The 23,000-nt window shown below is 48.8% G+C and overlaps 9 protein-coding genes across 9 annotated transcripts; 3 read left to right on the top strand and 6 right to left on the bottom strand.

The window, feature by feature from the left end:
• On the bottom strand, positions 1 to 580 carry EI90DRAFT_2944641 (kinase-like domain-containing protein; the record flags this gene model as incomplete). The annotated part of the gene is made up of 3 exons (XM_039055315.1): positions 1 to 228; positions 285 to 359; positions 410 to 580. Coding segments are annotated over 3 exons (474 nt in total), but the record flags the coding sequence as incomplete, so codon positions are not given.
• Positions 581 to 1,664: 1,084 nt separating this feature from the next.
• EI90DRAFT_3086261 (uncharacterized protein) lies at positions 1,665 to 2,249 on the bottom strand. Its single transcript, XM_039062188.1, has one exon. It carries the CDS (start codon positions 2,150 to 2,152, stop codon positions 1,844 to 1,846), a length of 309 nt encoding a protein of 102 aa, XP_038909134.1. The 5' UTR covers positions 2,153 to 2,249; the 3' UTR covers positions 1,665 to 1,843.
• Positions 2,250 to 2,702: 453 nt separating this feature from the next.
• On the bottom strand, positions 2,703 to 3,939 carry EI90DRAFT_3021548 (kinase-like domain-containing protein; the record flags this gene model as incomplete). Its single annotated transcript, XM_039057668.1, has 5 exons — positions 2,703 to 2,921; positions 2,982 to 3,179; positions 3,226 to 3,528; positions 3,582 to 3,641; positions 3,697 to 3,939. The coding sequence occupies 5 exons, from the start codon at positions 3,937 to 3,939 to the stop codon at positions 2,703 to 2,705; spliced, it is 1,023 nt and encodes a 340-aa protein (XP_038909135.1).
• Positions 3,940 to 5,436: 1,497 nt separating this feature from the next.
• EI90DRAFT_3086269 (oleoyl phosphatidylcholine delta-12/delta-14 desaturase) lies at positions 5,437 to 7,171 on the bottom strand. Its single transcript, XM_039062189.1, has 5 exons — positions 6,872 to 7,171; positions 6,749 to 6,782; positions 6,114 to 6,565; positions 5,994 to 6,049; positions 5,437 to 5,964 (listed from the first exon to the last, which is right to left on the bottom strand). The coding sequence occupies exons 1-5, from the start codon at positions 7,120 to 7,122 to the stop codon at positions 5,567 to 5,569; spliced, it is 1,191 nt and encodes a 396-aa protein (XP_038909136.1). The 5' UTR covers positions 7,123 to 7,171; the 3' UTR covers positions 5,437 to 5,566.
• A 407-nt stretch (positions 7,172 to 7,578) lies between these two features.
• On the bottom strand, positions 7,579 to 8,602 carry EI90DRAFT_3021550 (uncharacterized protein; the record flags this gene model as incomplete). The annotated part of the gene is made up of 4 exons (XM_039057669.1): positions 7,579 to 7,694; positions 7,766 to 7,978; positions 8,032 to 8,201; positions 8,505 to 8,602. 4 exons carry the CDS (start codon positions 8,600 to 8,602, stop codon positions 7,579 to 7,581), a joined length of 597 nt encoding a protein of 198 aa, XP_038909137.1.
• Positions 8,603 to 11,433: 2,831 nt separating this feature from the next.
• On the top strand, positions 11,434 to 12,743 carry EI90DRAFT_3021551 (uncharacterized protein; the record flags this gene model as incomplete). The annotated part of the gene is made up of 10 exons (XM_039057670.1): positions 11,434 to 11,514; positions 11,587 to 11,619; positions 11,681 to 11,697; positions 11,724 to 11,806; positions 11,868 to 11,909; positions 11,954 to 12,001; positions 12,069 to 12,138; positions 12,188 to 12,316; positions 12,376 to 12,407; positions 12,472 to 12,743. 10 exons carry the CDS (start codon positions 11,434 to 11,436, stop codon positions 12,741 to 12,743), a joined length of 807 nt encoding a protein of 268 aa, XP_038909138.1.
• A 1,319-nt stretch (positions 12,744 to 14,062) lies between these two features.
• EI90DRAFT_3086289 (uncharacterized protein) lies at positions 14,063 to 16,334 on the top strand. The gene is made up of 10 exons (XM_039062190.1): positions 14,063 to 14,682; positions 14,755 to 14,787; positions 14,852 to 14,868; positions 14,928 to 14,977; positions 15,039 to 15,080; positions 15,134 to 15,172; positions 15,241 to 15,310; positions 15,360 to 15,488; positions 15,544 to 15,575; positions 15,640 to 16,334. Exons 1-10 carry the CDS (start codon positions 14,551 to 14,553, stop codon positions 15,909 to 15,911), a joined length of 816 nt encoding a protein of 271 aa, XP_038909139.1. The 5' UTR covers positions 14,063 to 14,550; the 3' UTR covers positions 15,912 to 16,334.
• Positions 16,335 to 16,650: 316 nt separating this feature from the next.
• On the top strand, positions 16,651 to 17,241 carry EI90DRAFT_3086295 (uncharacterized protein; the record flags this gene model as incomplete). Its single annotated transcript, XM_039062191.1, has 2 exons — positions 16,651 to 16,854; positions 16,914 to 17,241. Coding segments are annotated over exons 1-2 (252 nt in total), but the record flags the coding sequence as incomplete, so codon positions are not given.
• Positions 17,242 to 20,743: 3,502 nt separating this feature from the next.
• Positions 20,744 to 21,776, bottom strand: EI90DRAFT_3293650 (uncharacterized protein). Its single transcript, XM_039067394.1, has 3 exons — positions 21,460 to 21,776; positions 21,228 to 21,399; positions 20,744 to 21,167 (listed from the first exon to the last, which is right to left on the bottom strand). Exons 2-3 carry the CDS (start codon positions 21,367 to 21,369, stop codon positions 20,863 to 20,865), a joined length of 447 nt encoding a protein of 148 aa, XP_038909141.1. The 5' UTR covers positions 21,370 to 21,399; positions 21,460 to 21,776; the 3' UTR covers positions 20,744 to 20,862.
• Between the last annotated feature and the right edge of the window lie 1,224 nt (positions 21,777 to 23,000).

Here is a 23,000-nt window from a genome sequence, read left to right on the forward strand (position 1 = left end):
CTAACGATAAATGAGAGTTAGAGCTCTCACCTCAATGCAAGCACACCCATAAGCATAAACGTCGGTTTCCACTGTCTTCCTTTCACTATGTAGTAACTCTGGAGCTGAGAAGCGAAGGGTCATTCCAACCACTGTAGATGTAAGCCCAGTGGGGTTGTCGTCCAAAATCCTCGACAGGCCGAAATCACAGATCAAAGCATGTCCATCCGAAGTGATCAGAATATTGTGCTGAAAGACTCTAATATCAGAATCCCAACCATCCCAATAGCAAGTAAATCACTTACTCCCTTGATATCTCCATGCACGATCGATGGGTTTTGTGAATGAAGATGTTCCAATCCTGATGCTACATCGGCACACTTGAGAAATGTTCATCAATCCTCCTAGCCTCAAAAATAAAAGGCATAACACGCACGATCATGTCTCTATTAGCATCAGGATGATTCTTGATGAAGTCGATTACATTCCCTTCTGGATACCATGGAGAGACGAAGCCAAGCTGGCCATTTTGACAATGCACATAGCCGAGCAGCGGAACAACATTGACGTGCATTAGACGTGACCATACTCGTATCTCTCGTCTCAGATGCTACAGTACCTGAGGCGTTATTTACTTTGGCACTATCGTCCTTGCTCAGGTCTACTTTACCTTCCAGCTTTTCGTCTCGGGGTCCAAATCCTTTGTATCCGACACGTGGAGCAATTTCACGGCGACTTCCTGACTAGTGTATTCCGAATCGGTTGCTTGGGGGAGATGTTCGCTGACCTGGGACCGAATGTCTGGCGAATCACGCTCCCATTCGGCTTGGTACACAAGCGAGTATCCTCCTACGGCAACTTGGCGCACTAAGGAGATATATGGGGCGAGATCAGGGCAATTAATACCCTCCTCAACTACAGGATCGACACGACTCTCGGTTGGATGATATGTAGAGGGCTGGGGAAGAGTCGCAAGGGGATTTCTGGCCAAACCTCTTTCATAGCCGCCGAGAACCCGACCCGCGCTCCTCCGAGATGAAGAGGTACAAGATTTTTGAGGATTGTTGTCCTGGTTTGGTGGAAGGTCGGCATGCAAAGGGCTGGGGGCCCGAAACTTGGCTTGTAGCCCAGAGAGGACGGAACGGTCAGTGGGCAGATGGTCGGTGGGCGACGGGTCAGCAGGTAAGGGGCGGGGGGGCTCATATCGCTTGAAAATCTCTGCCAAATTTAATATCGCGGCGTTCTCCCGCTTTGGTCGGCTTGCCATCCACGATCTGACTTCGTTACGGACTTCATCAAGCGTCCATCCATCCTATACATGGGTGTGAGTGCGCAGACATAGTATCTGGTTCATCTGGAAATTTGAGTGGGCGCGGTGCTTACTTGAGTCGGAAGGGGACTGCGTCCCGGACAAGCGATATGGTATCGAGCACATTGGTGGCAGGAGACGACATTAGGCAGCCTGACGCATTTTTTCCCCATCATCATACAGGCATAGCACTTCCCCGATCCACCCCTCCGATCCAACCTAGAAACTTCCATCTTGCGTTATTCCTGGTCTAGCGAAAGGAAGTTGGGGAGGTTGAAGGGGCCAGGCCAGGCTAGTAGGCTAGTAAGGTACGTGTCTTATACCACTGCCAGTCTAGCACAGCTATCAAACAGAGGCATTCAAATGAATCCCCATCAGGGAAGAGGCGCGGGCGGCTGTACGCAATTACCACAAAGCCGAACGTCCACATGCAAGGGCTGGAACTCAGCAAAAAGTCCTTCTCAATCTATCAACTACGGAAATGAACTCGTGGGGTATGCAATGCACGATAGACGAAAGAGAACGGTCGATGCGTCCGATAGATGCAAAACCTCATCAACATCGATCCCCAAATCGGAGGCAGGAAGCGCTCTGCTCATTAAACACAGCAACCCTCTTCGCAAACCCTCTCGCATTCTTGTAAAACACCAAATCCTCGTAAACTTGCATTCCTGAATGATTTTCGCCACCTCCCTCCACGTGCCGGGACCGCCATCCAAACCGATTCCTCCCTTCGTGGTCCACTTCTTCAACGCGCGTTCGCTCCCCAGACGTTATATGGAGACACGTGGGTAGACGTGAGCCTCTGAGATGCAGAGTGAGGGTGGGTCCGAACCAACCATGATGCTTCCTGGGGTCCCCCATAATGTTATGATCGAAAGTGGAGAGGGCTCTGCAGGGAAAAGTGAATGCGCCTGCGGGGTAGTGAGGGGAGGAGAGGGTCAGCGTATTGGAAGAAGGATCATCACAAGCCAACTAGACAGATAGGGGAAAATGACCGAACGCACATCAGCATGATTAAGGCGATGAACGTGAACGAAGCGAGTAAAACTCACTGATTGACTGGGGTAAGATGTTATATAAAAAATAACGATATTCCAGACGACTTTTTCGGTGTATCATCACAAGTGAAGCAATGGTCCCACGAATTCGCAGATATTGATAGTCAAAGGGGAGAAGGGAAAGTACATATGTATGTGGCACAGTGAAGATAACAAACCAAGTGTGTTGTGTTGACATCGTGTTTGATGCGAAAAATGGATTAGCATCACAAATAAAAGGGACTAAAGTCAAAATGACTGTGGACAGGTTGGTCGAGCCCATGGGGGAGATAGTCCTCCGACGCAGATAGTGGTATTTCGAAGTGCTCTCCAATCCCCCTACTCTTTAGAGGTGTAATTTGGCCTCGAAAGTTTCACAAGCCAAACGCACCCCTAAACGCTTTAGCCAATTCCACAGCCCCTGGTCGATCGCACGGCTTGCTACTCCAACATTGATTTACAATATGAAGAGGGAGGCATGAATCGCACTCCTTGAGCTGTTCAGGAGAGACGGGCAGCGTGCCACTTGCAATTGCCTTCATCAGAGCCATATCGCTGCGGATATCTTCATACGGTGATTTCCCTAGTAATATCTGTGTGTCAAAGTCTCAAACTCGTAAGAATTAACGATTAACGAAAATTGGAGCTCTCACCTCAACGCAAGTGCACCCATAAGCGTAAACATCAGTTTCCACCGTCTTCTCACCCCCATCCAGTAATTCAGGTGCCGAGAAGCGAATGGTCATTCCAATCACAGTAGATGTAAATCCAGTGGGATTATCGTCCAAGATCATCGACAGGCCGAAATCACAGATCAAAGCACGTCCATCCGAAGTGATCAAAATATTTTGCTAAAAAAACCTTAATATCAATTCCAAAAGTAGGCAACCCACTTACTCCCTTGACATCACCATGCACAATTGATGGGTTTTGTGAGTGAAGATATTCCAATCCTGAGGCCACGTCCACACACTTAGGAATGTCCATCAACTCCTCAAATAAGAAAATAACCAAAATGATGCGCACAATCATGTCTTTGTTGGCACCAGGATGGTTCCTGATGAAGTTGATTGCATTCCCTTTTGTATACCATGGAGAGACGAAGCCAAGCTGGCCATTTTGATAATACACATAGCCGAGTAGCGGAACAAGATTCACATGGCTTAGACGTGACCATACTCGCATCTCTCTTTTCAGGCGCTACAGTGCGAGTGTTATTTTTGGTAATATCGTCCTTCCACAGGCCTACTCACCTTCCAACGTTTTGCCTCGGGGTCTGTATCCGACACGTGAAGCACTTTGACAGCAACTTCCTGGATCCATCTCGAATCAGTTGCAAGTTGAAGCCGGGCAAAAACAATTGCTGACCTGGGACTGAGTGTCTGGTGAACCACGCTCCCATGTACCTTTGTACACAAGCGAATATCCTCCTTTGTCGACTTGGTGCAACGATGATATATGTTGGGTGAGATCAGGGCAGTCAAACGCAATCAACATCTCAACCTCATCTACAGGTGCAACATGGAACTCCCTTGGAGAATCATGCAGAGGGCTGGGGGGTGGCAGAGAGCTGGCAAGTGAAAAGTCGGGGGGGAAAAGGTGGACGGGCATAGGGCCGACAGAACGACGGCCGGATCTCGCCCGCCGTGTGGCTTGGACCTGTGATTTGAATGAGAGCTTCATGCGGGCTTCGGATAACTGAAGGTCACTGAGCGTGGTGCTTATTCGAGTTAGAAAGGGACCTCACGCATTGGAGACCGAGTCGGCGACATTCGATACAAGATTCATCGCTGGGCTCCAGACCTGGACATCTTTTCTTTCGCACTCTACAGGTAAGGCAGTCCTGACGCTGGGGGGAAAATTCCATCGTGCGTTTATTGCTGGTAGTATAGCGAAAGAAGTCTGGAGAGATTACTTACATAGTGGGGGGTTATTTATACTAGGCCAGCACCCGTCAAACACGAGGCAGGCATTCAAAAGAATCCTATTAGGAAAGAGGCGCGCGGCACGCAGCCGCAACGATGAGCGTTGACATTCATGGATTGAAGTTCGGCAAAGGAAGTGTATTTTCTTCTCAACTATCATAAACTCGTGAGGGAAGTGACATGGATGGCGAAAGGAATTATCACCACGGTACATGTATGCAATGCACGATAGAGAGAAAAGAAAACGACCCCTAGCGACCAACCACTGCAGAGTCCGAGAGGATAAAGGATAGGATTCACGGGAAGTGAGGATAGAGACGCAAAACCAATCATGACAGGGGACACCGAGCAAGGGCATTTCATAATGAACCGTACACGGCTCAAGCAGCCTTCTTATTGCAAGATCTACAATATGACAGTCTGAGTGGCCCTCTCACGTGACTGAGAGGGTTTAATAATCTGGACGCGAAAGATTTGAGGGCTGGCGGATACCCTGAGACGGAATTGCCGTATGGATTAAAGGATCCAGACTGGAAGTCCGAAGGGAGGCCTGTAACTCAGAGAAGCACAGCTCAGGGGTTCTCGTAGGGGAAGGCCCCCAAGGATGGCTGGTGGAATCCCCGAGAGGGGTGGCTCAAAGGTTTTGTGAAGAGAGTGGCTCAGCAGAAGCCCTGAAGGGGGGATAACCCAGAGGTTCTTGTGGAGGGAGCTTTGAAGGTGGCACGAGGGTGAGACAAGGAACGTTATTGGATTCCACACCTGAGCATTTCTCTCATTTGCAATTGACAGGCGTAGCATGCCTTAACATTTCCACAAACATCCACTATCCGTTATTGGTGGTAGCAAGCTGGTAGTAAGGCGAAAGAGGCTGTGAGGGGATAGGAAGTTGTACTTGGTTGTACCGCGCTAGTATAAATCACGAGGGAGTCCTTCAAATGAATTCACATTGAGGCGCGCGGCTACATGCAATCACCGCTAAGAATGTCGACGCACTCAGATTTGACTCTCGAGCTCAGCGGGGAAAAGGAGATATATTTTCTTCTCAATCTAATCATCTACAGAAATAAATGCATGAGGAAAAGTGACATGCACGGCGAAAAGAATTATCACCAGGGGTGCATGCATACAATGTGCGACGAGGAAAGTGATCAGGTAACTCGGTGTCAACGACCACCTGCGCCCACACCACTGAAGAGTCTGAGAGGATGAAGGAGGACGTGAAAGGATTCATAAGGAGCAGTGGGGATAAAAAAAAAAGCAAGACCTATGTAATCATCAAAGCAGAACAACCACACAAGAAACCGCACACTTTCTCAAGCAGTCTTCTTATCCCCTTCCTCATCAACATCAATCCCCGAATCAGAAGCCGAAGCGCTCTGCTCCTTGAACACAGCGACCCTCTTCGCAAACCCTCTCGCATTCTTATAAAACACCACGTCCCCTTCATCCTCCACAAACTTGCACTCCTGAATGATCCTTACTACCTCGCCCCAGGTGCCGGGACCACCATCCAAATCGATTCCTTCCTGCGAGATCCTCTTCCTCAACGCAGCGTTCGCTTCCCAAGCGTTGTAATGGGGAATTTTGGAAGAGACGTGATGGCAGACGTGGGTCTCTGAGATGCCGTGTGTGAGGGTGGCTCCGAACCAGCCCATGATGCTTCCTAGGATGCCTGGGCCTCCCATGAGACTGCGGTCGAAAGTGGAAAGGGCTCCGCGGGGAAGGTGAATGCGTTGCCACGGTAATGAGGAAGGAGAGGGTCGGTGTGTTGGAGGAAAGTGATCATCACAAGCCAGCTACACAGATGAGGAAGAACGCCCATTAACATGGTAAAAAAGTGTCGAGGCGAACAAAACCCACTGGTTAACCCAAAGATACGGAACGAAGTAATACGAAAGCATGTTATGCAATCCATACGTCTTGGCACCATACCACATCCCAGCCAACCAAAGCGCCACTCCCACATCCGAAATCAAAATCTGTCCCAACTCGGTCGTCTTGAATAACGCCCTCGCCCAGGGATTGAAATGGTTCGTTCCACGAGGATACCACTTTTGACCGCTCGAATTGATCGTCAAATACAAGGGCCAACCAAGTGAAAGCTGCGCCGTGGACCATAGGACGGCACTGATGGGTGAGTCACCTAGAGCTTCCCAAAGTTGGTTCTGGACTCCAATGGAGACGTGGGAACCTTGGAGGTCTTCGCCTTCTTTATTGAATTTGGGAACGCCATAAGGATGGTTTGATCGGGTTTTGGGGACGAAGACTTGGTCCTCGGTCATGTGGCCGGTATGAGCATGGTGTTTAGCGTGCTATATACGAAGGTGAGGGCAAACGTAAGTAGGCTGTGATGGCAACTCTTTTTATGTAAGAAGGATGTGTAGAATTCGTTGGGGAGAAGTCTTGTCTCCGAGCCGGATGCAAAAACAGCAAATTGGGGAACACGCGACGTGTGTGTGCGAACGCGATAGAGGAACTGGAAGGATCGTACTCACAGAGATACGCCACGAGTGGAATGGAACACCGAGGCTGCGGGAAGGCAATGAAGATGTGGGTCAGCCTCCAGAACGATACGCAATATCCAAACGCGAACACAACATGAGAAAGTTGGGACTCACGAAGAATGCAAAACCCATCCAACAGCATTGTTGATCGTCTTGCTGGGCGAAAAGGCCTGATGGCCACATTCATGGGCAAGAACCCACAATCCGGTCGCAGGCAAACCAACGCAGAATCCATAGAACGTCCAGAGGCAGAATTTAGCGATCCGATACAGGGAAGGGTGTGGGAGAGAAATGTGTTCTGGGGAGATGTATGGATCGGCTGTTTGGAAGGCGTTGACGAGGGCAGCTATGATTATTATGTCCATGAAGACATAGGAGAATGAGCGGAGGGTGCTGCGCTCAAAGCAGTGAGGACTTTGACACAGTGGGTATGAATTTTTTTTGGTTAGCTGGCGAGTGTGGGAGGTAGTTTGGGGATGATAGGCTTACGGGATGACACTCAAGAGGTCCTTGATGGTGAGATTGGGGACGACGAAGGTCTCGAGTTCAGTGTCCGTTTGGACCTGACCCTTGCGATTCGAACGCTGCCTGAGCGTAGCGTCGGTCATCTTTTTTCTATTTTCTAACGGAGAGGAAAGGAAAAGGGAGGGGAGAGGTTGCTCTAAGGAGGAGAGAAGAGAACAAGGCCGTGCTGAAGGGACCACAAGTATTTTATACGAATACTAAATTTCTGCTTGGGGTTTTGGGGGAAGATCTCAAAAAGGGAAGTACTCAATGGGCAAATTGAATTGGCCTAGAAAAACGTGGTTTTTTTTCCCTTTCTATTCCTTCGCGTCGTGAGAATTGGTTATGAGGTTCCACAGTCTTCCCGGTGCAGTTGCGCCTTTGCTCCCATACCCAGGGGTTTTTGCCGTCTGGGATTCTAGGAAAGCCCATTCTGTCAAAGGGACGAAAGTTCTGCCCTTCCGCAAGGCCAGGTCACGATGGATCATCGTTGACTAAACGCACGCCTTGACTGTTTTGGCTTATTGACAACGAAGAAGGTGACCCAATTTGCGTGGGGGCAATTGCTTCGAATTGGTAACTGGGCGGAGCCTGGCCTCCGAATCCCCCTATGCCCGAAAGGGAATCTCGTTTTCGAGGGGAATCTTGTGAGGGCACTCATGGTTCGTGCTTTCATTGGTGAAATGCCTTCTTGGTCCCATCTTGGGTACATAGACGCTACACAAGTGAGTCAAGAAGTAACCGGCACTTCAAAGGACTTGTTCAATTACAGCACTCGATCCTGCCTATCCTAGTATCTTCTCTGATCCGTACACGATCCCACCTTGCAATACCCCAACCATTTCGTAACATCACCCATGATGTCACCACTGCCTTACACTTTCCCCAGGACTGTAGGAGTTGTGTGTGGGAAGGCATCCAAGCAACATCACAGTGAGCGCTGTGGTTCAATTCGTCAGCGTTATTTGTTGACTCATTTCATGGCTGACCTACATATGAGCCTACTATTTTAATCCACACATAATCTTCATCTACTTCATGGAGCCTGCTTCCGTGTTCCGAACCGGCACAACGACGCAACGGCTCAACCTCAGGAGCTGTTTTTGATGCAAGCCAACCAGATCCGAGATCCGGTAGAGCGGGAGTTACCGTATACGTATTATATATACCTTTTGATCCCTCTGATCCCTCCCTCTCCCACTACACCCTGCCGCCTTTTGGTTCAACACGGGGACAGACGCACTACTTTGTCTTGTACTCTGCCTCTGTCGGAGTCACTGGTTTGGCGAAAGTTGAGGACAGGGAAGTGCTCCGAGGGCGCTCGTGCGAACGCGCGATCATGATGGCTTGGACGATTGGCGTCCTTGCACCTCTCATATTGCTTCGCTGGGCTTATTTCCACCGCTGTAACTACTTAGCTCATCTTTTCTCAGCGGCTACACGCACGCACTTGGTGGCATTAGCACCAGCACTCGAGCCTGCCTCCGATATTAGTGTGAACCACTGATTGGCATTTTAGCCAATGTAGTCTTGTTTGTTATATCGTATCCTCCCATGCGTCATTGACGCTTCGGGTCCCTGGTGGGGCTAGTCGTGTGGCATAGATGCACAAGACACAAATTGAGATTCAACCGGTGTTGAGGTCAGCTCCTTGATTCGTGGATGAAGAGGAAGAGGATAACTCTCAAGGCATGAGAGGGAGTTATGCAGCAGTTCTCTGTAATGTCCTTGATACGCGCGGAGCATTTAGGGGCTAACAGAACCGGGCATTGGAACGGGTTGCCGCGGTGATCGACATCGGATGTCCATCTATCTTCACTATCCATTTGGATAAAAATAAAAACATGGATCCTCCCCTTGCACGGAGGACCGTTTTTGAAAATCCTCTTCAAATTGTTCCCTGGCAGAACCGAACACCAGGGAGGCTTGTCCTTTGTTAAAATAAAAGTGATTTGGTGAAAAAGTCCACTAGGGTTGGCCGTGAGTTGATGATATCAGCTAGCTATGTGCCGTTGCGCTGCTATTTCCGTCAGCAGATGATGCAAAGAGGCGAGAGAAAGAAATTCGATTTCTCTCACACAAATGGTACGTGCTTGACCTGGTCTCATTTCGATTTCTGGCTACGTAGATAGCAAATTTGCTGTAAAGCAAAAAATAGTGACAGACTCGGATGTCTGTTTCTTCGAACCGTAAAAGCCTGTCGCTATCATTAAGTTTCAAGCATTCGTTCGCTACATCTATTCATCTCGTCATTATATGTACATATGAGCTTCAACTTGGGAACCAGCGAGTGAGTTCAAATGTGACCCCAATGCAACAATGCGTTATTCACTCGGCATAGGGGTTGTTGGAGGGGAAGTGAATGCCCGCCTAGGCTCTGGGATGCAACATCACGTATTGGGCAGGATCCCAGCCTCAATGGGATAAAAGCCCGGTTAGGCCAGTGGGTCGCCGTGTGCCTCCAAGAGTTCTGAGTAGAAATGACTGCGAAATGAATTTGGACTGAGTCAACCGGACCGTCACACCAGGTTCAATGGCCTTAGTTAAGTTATCGAGACGAACGATGGGTTGTCCACTCCGAACTGTGGCCGTTACTCGATGTTCATTAGCCAAGCTTGTACTATGGTCAGAATGGGATTGGCAGTTGAGAGTGATATAGTAGGGAGCTCAGGTACATTTGGAAGGTGGGAGGGCGCTTGAATGGTGAAGAGCATCACAGATCACTTTGACACCCGACTCGTATATCCGAAGCCCAGGGAGCATAGCGGCCATACCCGCTGGAAACCGTCAACAAGACTGCAGTTCCCATTTCCAACAAGTAAAGTCATTTTTCCAATATGATGCGTGGTCCGACTTGCATATGACATAACTGTGTCGACATTCGATTTGATTGAGTCAATGGTACGCGGGGCGACCTACAATCTCCTTCAAATAGAGCGAAGCCTAGTTAGACCAAAGAATGCGCACTCCCCTGAGAGAAGCTAGCTTAGAAAATGCCTCCGAGGTGAATCTGGGGGAAGTCAATTCCCATCATGAACACTGATAGATGCACATTGGACTCTAGACGAGCAATAAGACCTCCACCGTGAAACCAAGGTAATTACTTTAGCCAAACTTGCATTGCTGCAGCCCGAATAGAGTGGATATCCAAACCAAGAGTTTGGAAGCGTGTGGAGAGAGAGAGCTGAATTGAATACAGGGACTTGAAAAGAGCAACTAACCAGTGATATCATGACATGAGGGCATGCGACGTCTCTGGATCTAAGCACTTTCCCCGAGTAAGTCGCTTCCACTATATCAACTTTCAAGGAACCGAACGGTCATCCACTTTGTTGTGGAAGTCAAGTCCTTGAGGCCCCCTAGCCCGTTGCTGTTGTCACATCTCTGAAGTGGACAAGCTGATGCTGATGATCCGACTCGAAGAGAAAGAGATAGGCAGATACCACCGAAGAGAAGGATACAAATGTAAGTAAGTCATTTGCTTGGCGAATTGAATCTGTCGGGCAGTGCTTATGGTGTTTGCCGTGCTCCGACTCCGAAAGGAAATCGGCGCGTGCCAGTATGGTCATGTGATCTCCCTATTTAGGAAAATGAATGTCAAGTGTTTGGTACCATTTTTGGAGAATTACATGACCCGCACAGACATGCATCTAAATCGGGCGGTCAATCGGGCTTCAGTACTTGGGCCTTTTTGCAAGAGACTGCTGAACATCTGACCGCTCTATCAGCCGAGCCGAACCAGATTGTTTGTCATTCCAATTTTGGGCCTCTTCCCATTACTCCCCATAAGTACTCGAATTCGGAGCCGAGCACTATGCAAGGCACGCCAAGCACATACAAGTCGTGCCAAGCACATGCAAGGTGTCCCAACTCATGCAGGCGCTTGTCCAGAGGCTCGTCTTTTGACTCGGTACTTGGGTTCCAGGCAAGTGCTCGGTCTGCATTTGACAGGCGTTGTTTGATGAGGCGGGTCGATAGAATCAGCTACATCACAGTTTCCAGATCTAATACTCCTGCCCATATTGGAATACCCTTCAAGATACATTCATATAAGGCCGAATGACCTTCGCTGGAATGTCCCCTTTCATCCCCCAGGCCTTGGTAGCTTCCAGCGCTCAAGGATGTCGTCTTCTCAATCACGAGCGGCCCACTCATCTTGGCCTCATCTCACGATGGATTCAATTCTCTGTCAAACACTTCTTTTCTCTTTGCTGTTTCTAGCGTATGGAGCGGACAAAGTGTTAGCGCAAAATGTACGTCTTTCTTGAAAACCAGCTTTATCAAGAGAAGATTGATGTTGTCCATCACCTTGGAATTTCTTGCAGACGAATGTCACTTGTCTCCCCAGCTTTAACTGGGTAGGTGGTATATCGAGCTATATCTGTTCCAGAGCCGCTCAAAGACCCCTCACTTGTCCAGGCGTTGAATAGTGCCAAGTGAGTTACTGACTGTCAGTTGTCAGTGGTCGCTTTCATGCAGCTGTAATGATTATCAGAGAAAACCCGTGTAAGGTTGCGTCAGAACTCCAAGCAGTGTGTGGCGGGGGTGAGGATTGGATCTAGGCTCATTGTTCGCTTTTTGCATCTACTGACTTCACCACAATTAGGATGGGATGTGACGTCCCTCCCGCCGGACTATCACTATATTGGTGAGAGTGTAACACCATTTACCCGGACTTTATGTGCTCAGCAGACAACCAAGGTCCGGTGAAGGGTAGTGAGACAAATGGCCCAAACTATTGTGCGTACTCCAGTCTATCTACGACCCGATTGAATTTGCTTTCGCTCAGAATCTCAAATTTTCATAGGCACTTGCACCTCCATTGTGTACGAGCTAATGTCGGCGTGTGGGGCATGTCAGAACCGGACATTCATATCGTATGTCGATCTTCACAAGTGCTAACGATGATTCTCATGCGTAACCCAGGTATCCGGCTTGGACGATTGACTGCACCAATATCTCGACCAAGGAGGGTGTGTACAACCCGTCATTGATTCCTAGTGGCACTCTTGTGCCCCGCTGGGCTTATCTTAAGCCTTCCAGCTACGGTGGACTGTGAGATCATTTCACCCGGTTTGAGATATAGTACTATTCTAACAGTTGGATTCTCCCAGATTCAACATAGAGATTGCGAAGCAAATTGGCGGTACGTGACATTCGTCTTTCTTTTCCCTGAAATCCCTATTGTGCTTTATGGATGGTCCCGATAGACGCACCCGAAAGTTCGCGGTCATTGTCATTGAACACGACATCTTCCACTACCACAACCTCCACGACTTCCGCGGTGGGTGTGCCCTCGGGAACCCCAGCTCCGACAACAACACCCTTCTCCACTTCCACGGTCAGCACTCCTACGATCGCCACTTCCACCCCCACGACTACTTCTCGAGGTGGCAGTAGAGGCAGAAGCTTGAACACCGGCGCGTTCATGAGAGGTGTGGTTGGGGGGTTGGTTGGCCTTGCTCTGATCCCAGTTATGTGATGGGACCAAGTGCGGACCCTTCGAACTCGTGCGATACGGGGTCCTAGCCGCGAATGCGTAACCCGTCGCGTGTCTAGAACCCCCCCCCCTCCCAACCCTAGGAAGAATAAAGTGACCATCCTGAGGCTTGATCGTTTCATTCTTCTGTAGTATTTAGAATTTTTGGAAGTGGCGCAATCATGGCTCAGTTTGTACTCCCTGATTGTCCACCACTTTTTAGCGTTTCCATCATTTTCATCATGCTCCTACTCGTTTCGGAATTTGATTGTGTAGCAAGTCGTGACACAGGTCTTGCTAGAGTAGGGACTATTTTTTGTAAAGTTGTTGAGATTCAACACTGTATAGCTAGGTACCCTGTTTGGCGCTTCGCTTGGATTGGCGATGCAGTAACATGTTCAATCTAGCATAGCACACTATTACTGTTACTGGTACCACGGACATGTCTATTTCAAGGGGTGAAGCGTGAAATGCCTTTCTGTACATTGCATAAGATGAACCGGAAAGCGTAGCTAGATACTGGCAGTGCATGCAGGATTGCATGCACGCTGAAGTTGAGGACGTCACTATCCACACTTCTTTTTGTTTCGATCGCCCCTAGGAAGGATTGAATTATGCTTCTCTCCCCTCAGCGGAGCAGGTGACCCCAATGTAACAATGCGTTATTTCACTCGGGATAGTTCGAGGGGAGATGAGAGCCCGCCGAGGCTCTGGGACGCAACATATTGGGCAGGATCCCAGCCACAACAGGATAAAGCCCGGTTAGGCCAGTGGGTCGTCGTGCGCCTCCGAGAGTTCTGAGTAATAATGAATTTGGAGTGAGTCAACCGGACTGTCACACCAGGTTCAATGGCCTCGAACTGTGGCCGTTACTCGACATACATTAGCAAGCTTGTACTATGGCTAGAATGGAATTGGCAGTTGAGAGTGGTATAGTGGAGAGCTCAAAGACATTTGGAAATGTGGGAGCGTGGGAGTGATATCATGACATGAGGGCATGCGACGTCTCTAGAGCACTTTCCCCGAGTAAGACGCTTTCCACTATCAAAGAACCGAACGTTCATCCACTTTGTTGTGGGAGTCAAGGCCTTGAGGCCCCCTAGTCCGTTGCTATTGTCACGTCTCTGAAATGGACAAGCTGATGCTGATGATCCAACCCGAAGAGAAGGATACCAATGTAATTTGCTTGGCGAATTGAATCTATCGGGCCAGTGCTATGGAGTTTGCCGTGCTCCGATGGCCAGTAGGGTCATGTGATTTCACTATTTAGGAAAATGGATGTCGAGTGTTTGCTACCATTTTTGGACAATTACACATGACCCGCACGGACATCCAAATCGGGCGCTCAATCGGGCTTCAGTACTTGGGCTTTTTTGCAAGAGGATTTACATACCGCTTGAACATCTGACCGCTTTATCAGCCGAGCCGAGCCAGATTCCAATTTTAGGCCTCTTCCCATCACGCAAGGCACGCCAAGCACATTGCAAGGCATGCCAAGCACACGAAAGGTGTGCCAACTCATGCAGGCGCTTGTCCAGAGGCTCGTCTTTTGGCTCGGTACTTGGGGTTCCAGGACAGTGCTCGGTCTGCGCTTGATAGGCGTTGTTTGACGAGGCGGTTGATGATAGAATCAGGCAGTAATATCACGGCTTTCAGATCCAATACTCCTTCCCATATTGGAATTCCCTTCAAGACACATTCATATAAGGCCGAATGACCTTCGCCGGAATCTCTCCTTTCATCCCCTAGGCCTTGGTAGCTTCGGCTTTTTGGTTCCTGGACGTGTCGTGGTAAATACCTGAACTGAAGGATGTCGTCTTCTCAATCACGAGCGGCCCACTCATCTTGGCCTCATATCACGATGGATTCAATTGTATGTCAAACGCTTCTTTTCTCTTTGCTCTTTCTAGCGTATGGAGCGGACAAAGTGTTAGCGCAAGATGTACGTCTTTCTTGAAAACTAGCCTTATCAAGAGAAGATTGACGTTGTCCATCACCTTGGAATTTCTTGCAGACGAACGCCACCTGTCTCCCCAGCTTTAACTGGGTAGGTGGAATATTGAGAGGCTATATCTGTTCCAGGGCCGCTCAAAGACTCCTCACTTCTCCAGGCGTTGAATAGTGCCAAGTGAGTTACCGACTGTCAGTTGTCAGTGGTCGCCTTTATGCAACTGGAATGATTATCAGAGAAAACCCGTGTAAGGTTGCGTCAGAACTCCAAGCAGTGTGTGACGGGGGTACGGATTGGATCTGGGCTCGTTGTTCGCTTTTTGCATCTACTGACTTCACCACGATTAGGATCGATTGTGGTCTCCCTCCCGCCGGGATATCACTATATTGGTGAGCGCGTAACACCATTTACCCGGACTTTATGTGCTCAGCAGACAACCAAGGTCCGGTGAAGGGTAGCGAGACAAATGCTCCAAACTATTGTGCGTGCTCCAGTCTGTCTACGACCCGATTGAATTTGCTTTCGCTCAAAAATCTCAAATTTTCATAGGCGCTTGCACCTCCATTGTGTACGAGCTAATGTCGGCGTGTGGGGCATGCCAGAACCGGACATTCATATCGTATGTCGATCTTCACAAGTGCTAACGATGATTCTCATCCGTAACCCAGGTATCCGGCTTGGACGATCGACTGCACCAATATCTCGACCACCGAGGGTGAGTACAACCCGTCATTGATTCCTAGTGGCACTCTTGTGCCCCGCTGGGCTTATCTTAAGCCTTCCAGCTACGGTGGACTGTGAGATCATTTCACCCCGGTTTGAGAGTACTATTCTAACAATTGCATTCCCTAGATTCAACATAGAGATTGCGATGCAAATTGGCGGTATGTAACATTCGTCTTTCTTTTTTCTGAAATGCCTATTATGCTCCATGGATCGTCCCGATAGACGCACCCGAAAGTTCGCGGTCATTGTCATTGAACACGACATCTTCCACCACCACCACAACCCCCACGCTGACTCTATCGGGAGGCACAGATCTGACAACAACAACCTTCCCTACTTCTACGGTCAACACCTCTACGACCCAACATTTCTCCACTCCCACTCCCACTCCTACTCCTCGAGGTGGCAGTAGAGGCAGAAGCTCGAACACCGGCGCGTTCATGAGAGGTGTGGTTGGGGGGTTGGTTGGCCTTGCTCTGGTCACAGTTATGTGACGGAACCAAGTGCGGACTCATGCGATACGGGATCTCAGCCGCGAATGCGCAATTCGTCGCGTGTCTAGAACCCCCCCATCCCAACCCTAGGAGGAATAAAGTGACCATCCCGAGGCTTGATCGTTTCATTCTTCTGTAGTATTTAGAATTTTTGGAAGTGGCGCAATCATGGCTCAGTTTGTATTCCCTGATTGTCCACCACTTTTTAGCGTTTCCATCATTTTCATCATGCTCCTACTCGTTTCGGAATTTGATTGTGTAGCAAGTCGTGACACAGGTCTTGCTAGAGTAGGGACTATTTTTTATAAAGTTGTTGAGATTCAACACTGTATAGCTAGGTACCTGTTTGGCGCTTCGCTTGGATTAGCGATGCAGTAACATGTTCTAGCATAACACACTATTACTGTTGCTGGTAACACGGACATGTCTATTTCAGGGGTGAAGCGTGAAAAGCCTTTCTGTACATTGCATAAGATGAACCGGAAAGCGTAGCTAGATACCGGCAGTGCACGCAGGATTGCGTGCACGCTGAAGTTGAGGACGTCACTATCAACGTCACACTTCTTTCACTGGTGTCCAGGCAAGATGCAGCTCTCAATTGGGGATGCATTGCATTTCCTCTTATTCCCATTTCATGGTCTGGACGACTCTGCACCAAATGGTCCGCGCACGAAGGCTAGCCTGGGAAACCCCTGAAAACCAAAGGGGATCACGTCCCATTTGCAAGGTTTTGTCGTAGTGAAAAAATGAACGAATGTATCATATGTGCTATTACCATGCCTGGAGTGTCGATTCATGCAATGCCAAACTGCAGAACGCGAATGCGTCCATCGTGGGTTACTACAACCACCCTCCCAGTTCCATCATCAAAGGAGCAATACGAACAATTCCTCGCACCATCCGGCAAATTGCTGGCCCCAACCTTTGCCCCTCTACAAGTGGACTCGCTATTATCGAATAGTCCAATATCGCTCAAGGGAAAGCCGTCTACAATACTTTCACCCATATTGAAGAGAAAAAGTCGTCCCACTGATCGAGTCATTCCAGGCGAGATGATATTCTCTAACCAAAGCCCTCTTCCGCTTCTTGGAGATGCCACAATGTCACAGAAAAGATGCGGGTGCACGCCAGCACGATGTTGGGCCACGAAAAGGGGGGTTTCCATGAATGACCCAGGGCTCGCAGCATCAATTGAGAGGTGAGCGGGCAGATTGAGGTCATACTTCGGTGGATTGTAAACGTAAAAATGGTTTATGATATGGAGCTTTCCCCTCTTTTCGCGGATAAGAATGGAGATAGGTTGAGAGGGAGGACTTGTGCGTTGTACAGGATATGGAGCACAGTATGGAATGATGGTCCCAGATTGCCAATCCGCGATTTGGGGTCGGGAGGCCGAAGAGATCAGTTGCGCTTGGAACACACTATCTTTTCCTGGAAGTTGAGGCTCCGTATTCCATGCGATATCAGGAAGTGCGAAGATATCGACGCTGAAAGGTTGAATTATTATCACACAATCGCTGAGAACTTCCATGGCCAAGAATCCAAGTGTGCCGCGCTGTCATGGAAGGGAGGCAAGGAGATATAAGTTTAAAGCACGTAGAGTGGCAAGACATCCCACTGACAAACTGGGTTATTGGCTGAGCACCCTTCAGTTCTATCATCACCTGGCGTCGATAATTAAACAAATATCCCCTAAAGTTCGATCCCCCATACAACCCGATCAGGTCCCCACGGAGAACCTTCAGTCGACCAGGCAATTCCTCTTCGAATATTTGTTCGTAATGTGCTGAAGCTTGCCCTTTATCGTTCTCAGAAAAGGTTATATTGTACAGAGTCATATATTGACGCCTGGAGACAGTCAGCATAAATTTATGGCTGGAATGATTAATACGAGGACATACTGGTTCGCAATGTGGGATAGAGCTATCGTCGCGCGGTCTCCACTGTCACTGTTAGGAACCGCATCAGCGATTGCCCCTGATGTCCTCCAGATTAGAATCTTCCGGCTTCTAATCCTCCGTCTACTTATATTCGGTTCCAAATGCCATATTGACACAGAATTATCATCACTAATGGTCAATAAATACTTCCCGCCCCGACCAGGTAAGAAGAAAGCAATCTGGACGTGAGCAGAGGGTACTGCTACGGAGAACCCAGCATAGGCAAACACCCTTGGATCTCCAGATGCCCAATTGCGTTGGAGGCGTGCTGCATAAATTGCGGCTTGTTTAAGTTCGCTTACAGAGAGATCGGATAGAGGAACGCCAGACGGCAATGAAAGCGATTCGCCAGAGGGAATTATCTGCTTTTCCAAGACATTCTTCCATACTGCATGAAGTCGGGTAACGTCTCTAATATCCTTGCAAGCCTGTTTATCCGGTAGTTGGAATTGATACATACATGTGGATGTTAATCTGAGGCTCACACGCTGCAGTGCAAGAATATCGCAGACTTCGAGATAGGTTAATATTTCTACCAGCACGTCCAGATGGAGGGTTTGCAAAGACATGGAAGGAAGTTCGGCGATGCGAGTCTATGTAATATGCTGTACGAAGGACACCATTCTTTCGGTAGTCGATGGGTGAACAAGCTTAAAGAGAAGCTGGTTACCGGAAACGAGGTTTGGATTTGTTCCCACGCTGTGCACGGCCACTCAAACTGCGCCCTCTTCCAACCTCGCCGATCTCGCGTCCGTGGGAACAAAAATGTGCCACCAACTACACGTCTTGGGCGCAATCGCTCGGGTCGCAAGGGCTGGAGCTCGTTCGCCGGCTTGCCTTACGACTCACGCGTCGTTCCTCACAGATCATAATTGTAACTTCATTACCGGGTGGTGCCACAATCTGACGGACTTGGAGCTTGACTTCTCCGAAAGAGCGGCTCATGAGCATGATCGAGCCAGCCCCTGCTTTAGAGCATGAGAATCAGATTCAATGGCAGTGGGCCGGGCCCTACATTCCTTGCTCTGAAGGGGGAGCAATTATTCGAGTCTCGCGAGGACGGTTCATTAAAGGGGAACCCCTTTGAGGAGGCGTCCAATCCTTGGTGTAGGTAAGATGCTAATCCACCACGTAACAAGGCTAGCGATATGCGCAGAAACAACGCTGGAGGATTTCACAAAGACGTACACCCCACCACAAAGTAAATCTCAGGATCCAATTGTGTGACGGAACGAGCTACTTGCCCCAGTCTTGGTCCCTATACATTCCTTATATTTTGCCCATTCAGCCTTTAAGTAGGGTGTCCATCGCTCGAGGCAACCCAAATCTGATTCTGGTCAGCATATTTGTCTGAACCATTCTGGCTACTCTACCTCTGAAGTCCGTGTCGTCTCGCTTGAACGCTAATGCGAGCACTCTTGAGCACGTGCTGGACCCGTCTTCAAGAGACATTATCTGCTGAGCGGGTACTTTCCTCCACGATGACTTCACTATTCGATGATGACAGGGTAGCCCACGACTCAAGGGAGGGATTGTGCCCACCTCGACATATGTTGACTCAGAGGATGAAATCACGGAGATCTTGGGACATCGTGCTGAGAGCTGCCGTCGTCGGAGCACGTCCTAGCTAATCTTTGCAGTATTGCAAAAGAGAGCAAAGGATACAGTAGAAAAATGTCGGAGAGTACGTGAGCCTTCCTTGTCCACTCTCGCAACTGTTCGATAGATGCGCCACCTCAAAACTAGACGATTCTCAATAGAAACGAGCACACCCAACACCTTAACAGTTACAGCATATCTTGCTTATTTCCAAGTTGACATTGATTCGCTCATCGCACTAGTACTGTAGCCTTATTCTTTCTGCCCCTCGTTCTTGCACGGTATGCCAACTATTTCACACATGATGATACCTTCATTCAATATTGTATCCATGACTATCGCTCGGGCTCTAATTCCAGGGTTTTTGTTCTAGTCCTTTGGCTCCATTCCTGTTGCTATGATATTGATCACTGCCGGCAGATATTGAAAGCGAGGACCGGGGGAATTCAGGAGTACAGAGAGCATTCGTTAGTTCAAGCTGCGGGTGCGCAAAGGATCGCGGGACATATATATCCTGTCAAGGAGGTTTCCTTCGGACGAATTGATTCTTGATATGTAACGGTCTCGGGCCACATTGAAGTTCAGTGTGCTGATGTTGCTATATATCCGATGTTATAGAAGAAGTATATGTCATCTTGACAGAACACTGAGATAAGAGCTGATGTAGACCTCCCTCACCGCTCGAAGCCAAGACACCTGCCAATTTAATGCTCGATCCCAATTTCAAATTACTCCAAGATGGCAATCGTGCACACTTTATACAGGCTAAGCATGGAGATCCCACATACATTTTTTCCCCGAACTTCATCAACAAATCCGGTTTCGCCCCCCCCAACTCCCAGAGTACTGCCATGCTGTGCCAGTGTTCTCCCTAGGTTAGTCAGTTATATATGCTTGAGGCCCTATCGAGGGAATAGGAACCCATCCTCGCTCCGCGGACTCCCACGGGGCGCCGCGGACCTCTGATGCAGCGGATGTCTTATTTTCGATATGATCCAGTTAGAGGTTCATGTATGGATTTTTGTTATATTTCTGAGCTGACGCTATTCACCGAAGCCGCGAAAGGCGGCACGGGCTGGGAGTCTTGACTTCGAGAGGTGGGTAACTGGGCCTTAAGGTGTTCAGAGTCAGAGACGCGTTCGACGAAACAACTTCTGTCGCCTCAAGCTTGGCGAGGCTCAGAACGGCGTGGCGATCCCTCTAATCAAGGGAGGTGACCAGGTTTGAGTTGTATGGTCATGACGTCATGCACCGACCACGGTGCTCTGAAACGCAATCTCTGAATTATGAAAATGGCAATCATCATTCCGAGCGTATTTTACAGTACTCTCTGGCTCTGAACATAAACAGGTCTTGTGACAAGGCAGCTAGCGCGCGTCCCAGATGCCGAAAATTTTGGACTTCTACATTGGTCACTTGCACAAGTACGAGTCGCAGATGCCGCGGGCCACGTAGATGCATCGTACTGTGCCCCATGGACGCCATTCTTTGCTGCACCGCATTACTTGCGTGCCGTCCGGCGAGCCAGGAAGCCAGTGGGAACATTCTCCACTTCCTCCATCTGAGCTATTCCAAAAGGGTTGAACCTCGGCAAAGTTGCCAATTGCCACCGTAACGGTAGCACCGCAAAGCTGCGCGGCGATTGTCCAGTTCCATACACTTTTGGACTGCTGCTTGTAGTACTGGGACCACCAGCCCGTTGCAGTGGGGCAATTGTCTGTTGGGCAAATATATATTGGTTAAGCAGGAGCAAAATCCATTTTGGACTTCGGCTCACTCTGGTTCGCGGGGAGGATAATCGCATGAGTTTCAAGAGTGCCAGGTCCGCTCGGGGGGTCGCACCAGGCGTAGCCGTAGTAGAAGTCAGCTGCGACAACCGGAACTAAAGCGATTGCGACAAAAGCAATCCAGAATCGCATTGTGACTTTTGGAGAAATCCTGCTATTATACTGGGCAGGTAATGTGCGTGGCGTCAGTAGGTACCGTAACATGAACCAAGGAGTGCTTGCCTCAGCTTCGAGTGTATGCGCTTAAGGGGCTGGGGGGGCCATCCCTCAGAGATTATAAAGGATACTCCAGTGTCTAAGGAGAAATAAAAAACCGGTAACAATCTTTGCATATCCAAGGTGCACGCTTGCACTTATGGGCGAGATTTTCGCAGATATGATTAGAGATGGCTGGGAACAATTTCGGGAGGTTGCGAAAAAATAAGTTGCCATGAATTGTGAGGTTTGGAGACCTTCCAAGACCTTGCACTGGAAGCTTGGGTATTACCATTATCCCCAGGAAATGTCCGACGCTGGAAATTGAAGTAATCCACATCAAATATAACCAATTACTCCCGATCATATTGCTCGGATATAACGGGGACATGAGACAGCCCCAGAAGGCATTTTGAGGCAAATATTCAAGCTCGGATACACGTATGGGGTCAACGCTCTTTCGTGCTGCCCAGAACGATTTAACTTTGAAACACCACCCACTCTCCGTTATCTTACACACGTCAGTAGGAACATTTAAACATTCCCCACAAGTGCTCCGTCAGGAAATTGGATCAATCGTTTCACTTCAGCAATAGCACGCCCAACAAACTGCCACATTGTCCGGCTTCTCTCAGGGACTTTGCTTAAACGACTCACTGTGGGAAGTAAATGGCCGTAAAAAACCATTTTTGGTCTGGTTTTTGACCATTTACCATTGTTTTCGTGATATTTTTTTCATTGTAAATTACAATATACGTTTCACGATGCTAAATACCAGACTCTTCCCTGCATAAATTACCACTCAATTCATGGTATTCGAGCTGCGATGTATTGTACAAAGGTCAGAGGTATGGACGGCCGGAGTTCGGTTAGTCATCGTCGTCGATTGACCTTGCGAGCTTGCAACTGCGATCGATGATGGCCCAACGACGGGAATGCGTACGTACCATAGGGAAATCGGCCACATACTGAAGAGACCGAAGCGAGAGCAATAATTTGAGTGTAGTAAAAGAGGTCGGTGCCAAGGCAGCATCCATGTAAGCACCGCTATCTGAGACAAGGTCAACGAGGTGACGCATGTTCTCACAAGCGACGTTTTGTGACGTGCTCGGGGATTTGAGTCCACAGCTACTTCAGCTCAATAGTGAGAGCCATGAAATTCAAACACTCCTACCCAGACGAAGGATAAGTCCCTAAATTCAATTCGTCGTTTTTGGGCCCACATTGTGGAAACTTTGTCACCTCTCCCGACAATGCATGATTTCCCTAGCGAGGCATAACCAAGAGCTCGATTATATGTTGGTACGGCTTGTTGTAGACATTAGTAAACTAGATCGCGACTTTGTTAATGAGCGACTTATGATCTCGGAGCTGGACTATGAGTAATGACTCAGTCTCAGCCAATATGCGTGAAGAACTGAGGGAAAAGGAAATGAATTCAAATGAATGAATATGTCCGTGGCCTGGCACGGATTAGTCCGAAATAATATAAAAGAGAAAAGGTGTTGTGACTAAGTAGTCACGCTACCGCGGGAATGTGGCTGTCCGGGCGAGTTCCTCACCCGGAT

The sequence above is a fragment of the Cantharellus anzutake genome, assembly GCF_015039405.1.
Source record: "Cantharellus anzutake strain C23 chromosome Unknown EI90scaffold_118, whole genome shotgun sequence".
NCBI classification, from domain to species: domain Eukaryota; kingdom Fungi; phylum Basidiomycota; class Agaricomycetes; order Cantharellales; family Hydnaceae; genus Cantharellus; species Cantharellus anzutake.

Coding starts and splice junctions, on each gene's coding strand:
- EI90DRAFT_3086289 (XM_039062190.1), top strand. CDS start 14,551: ATGTCGTCTTCTCAATCACGAGCGGCCCACTCATCTTGGCCTCATATC. Junction 15,081..15,133: donor GCCGGGATATCACTATATTG/GTGAGCGCGTAA, acceptor CAGACAACCAAG/GTCCGGTGAAGGGTAGCGAG. Junction 15,173..15,240: donor GACAAATGCTCCAAACTATT/GTGCGTGCTCCA, acceptor AAATTTTCATAG/GCGCTTGCACCTCCATTGTG.
- EI90DRAFT_3293650 (XM_039067394.1), bottom strand. CDS start 21,369: ATGCGATTCTGGATTGCTTTTGTCGCAATCGCTTTAGTTCCGGTTGTC. Junction 21,168..21,227: donor TATCCTCCCCGCGAACCAGA/GTGAGCCGAAGT, acceptor TTTGCCCAACAG/ACAATTGCCCCACTGCAACG.
- EI90DRAFT_3086261 (XM_039062188.1), bottom strand. CDS start 2,152: ATGGGGGACCCCAGGAAGCATCATGGTTGGTTCGGACCCACCCTCACT.
- EI90DRAFT_3086269 (XM_039062189.1), bottom strand. CDS start 7,122: ATGGACATAATAATCATAGCTGCCCTCGTCAACGCCTTCCAAACAGCC. Junction 6,566..6,748: donor TCCACTCGTGGCGTATCTCT/GTGAGTACGATC, acceptor CTTCGTATATAG/CACGCTAAACACCATGCTCA. Junction 6,050..6,113: donor CCGTATCTTTGGGTTAACCA/GTGGGTTTTGTT, acceptor TCATCTGTGTAG/CTGGCTTGTGATGATCACTT.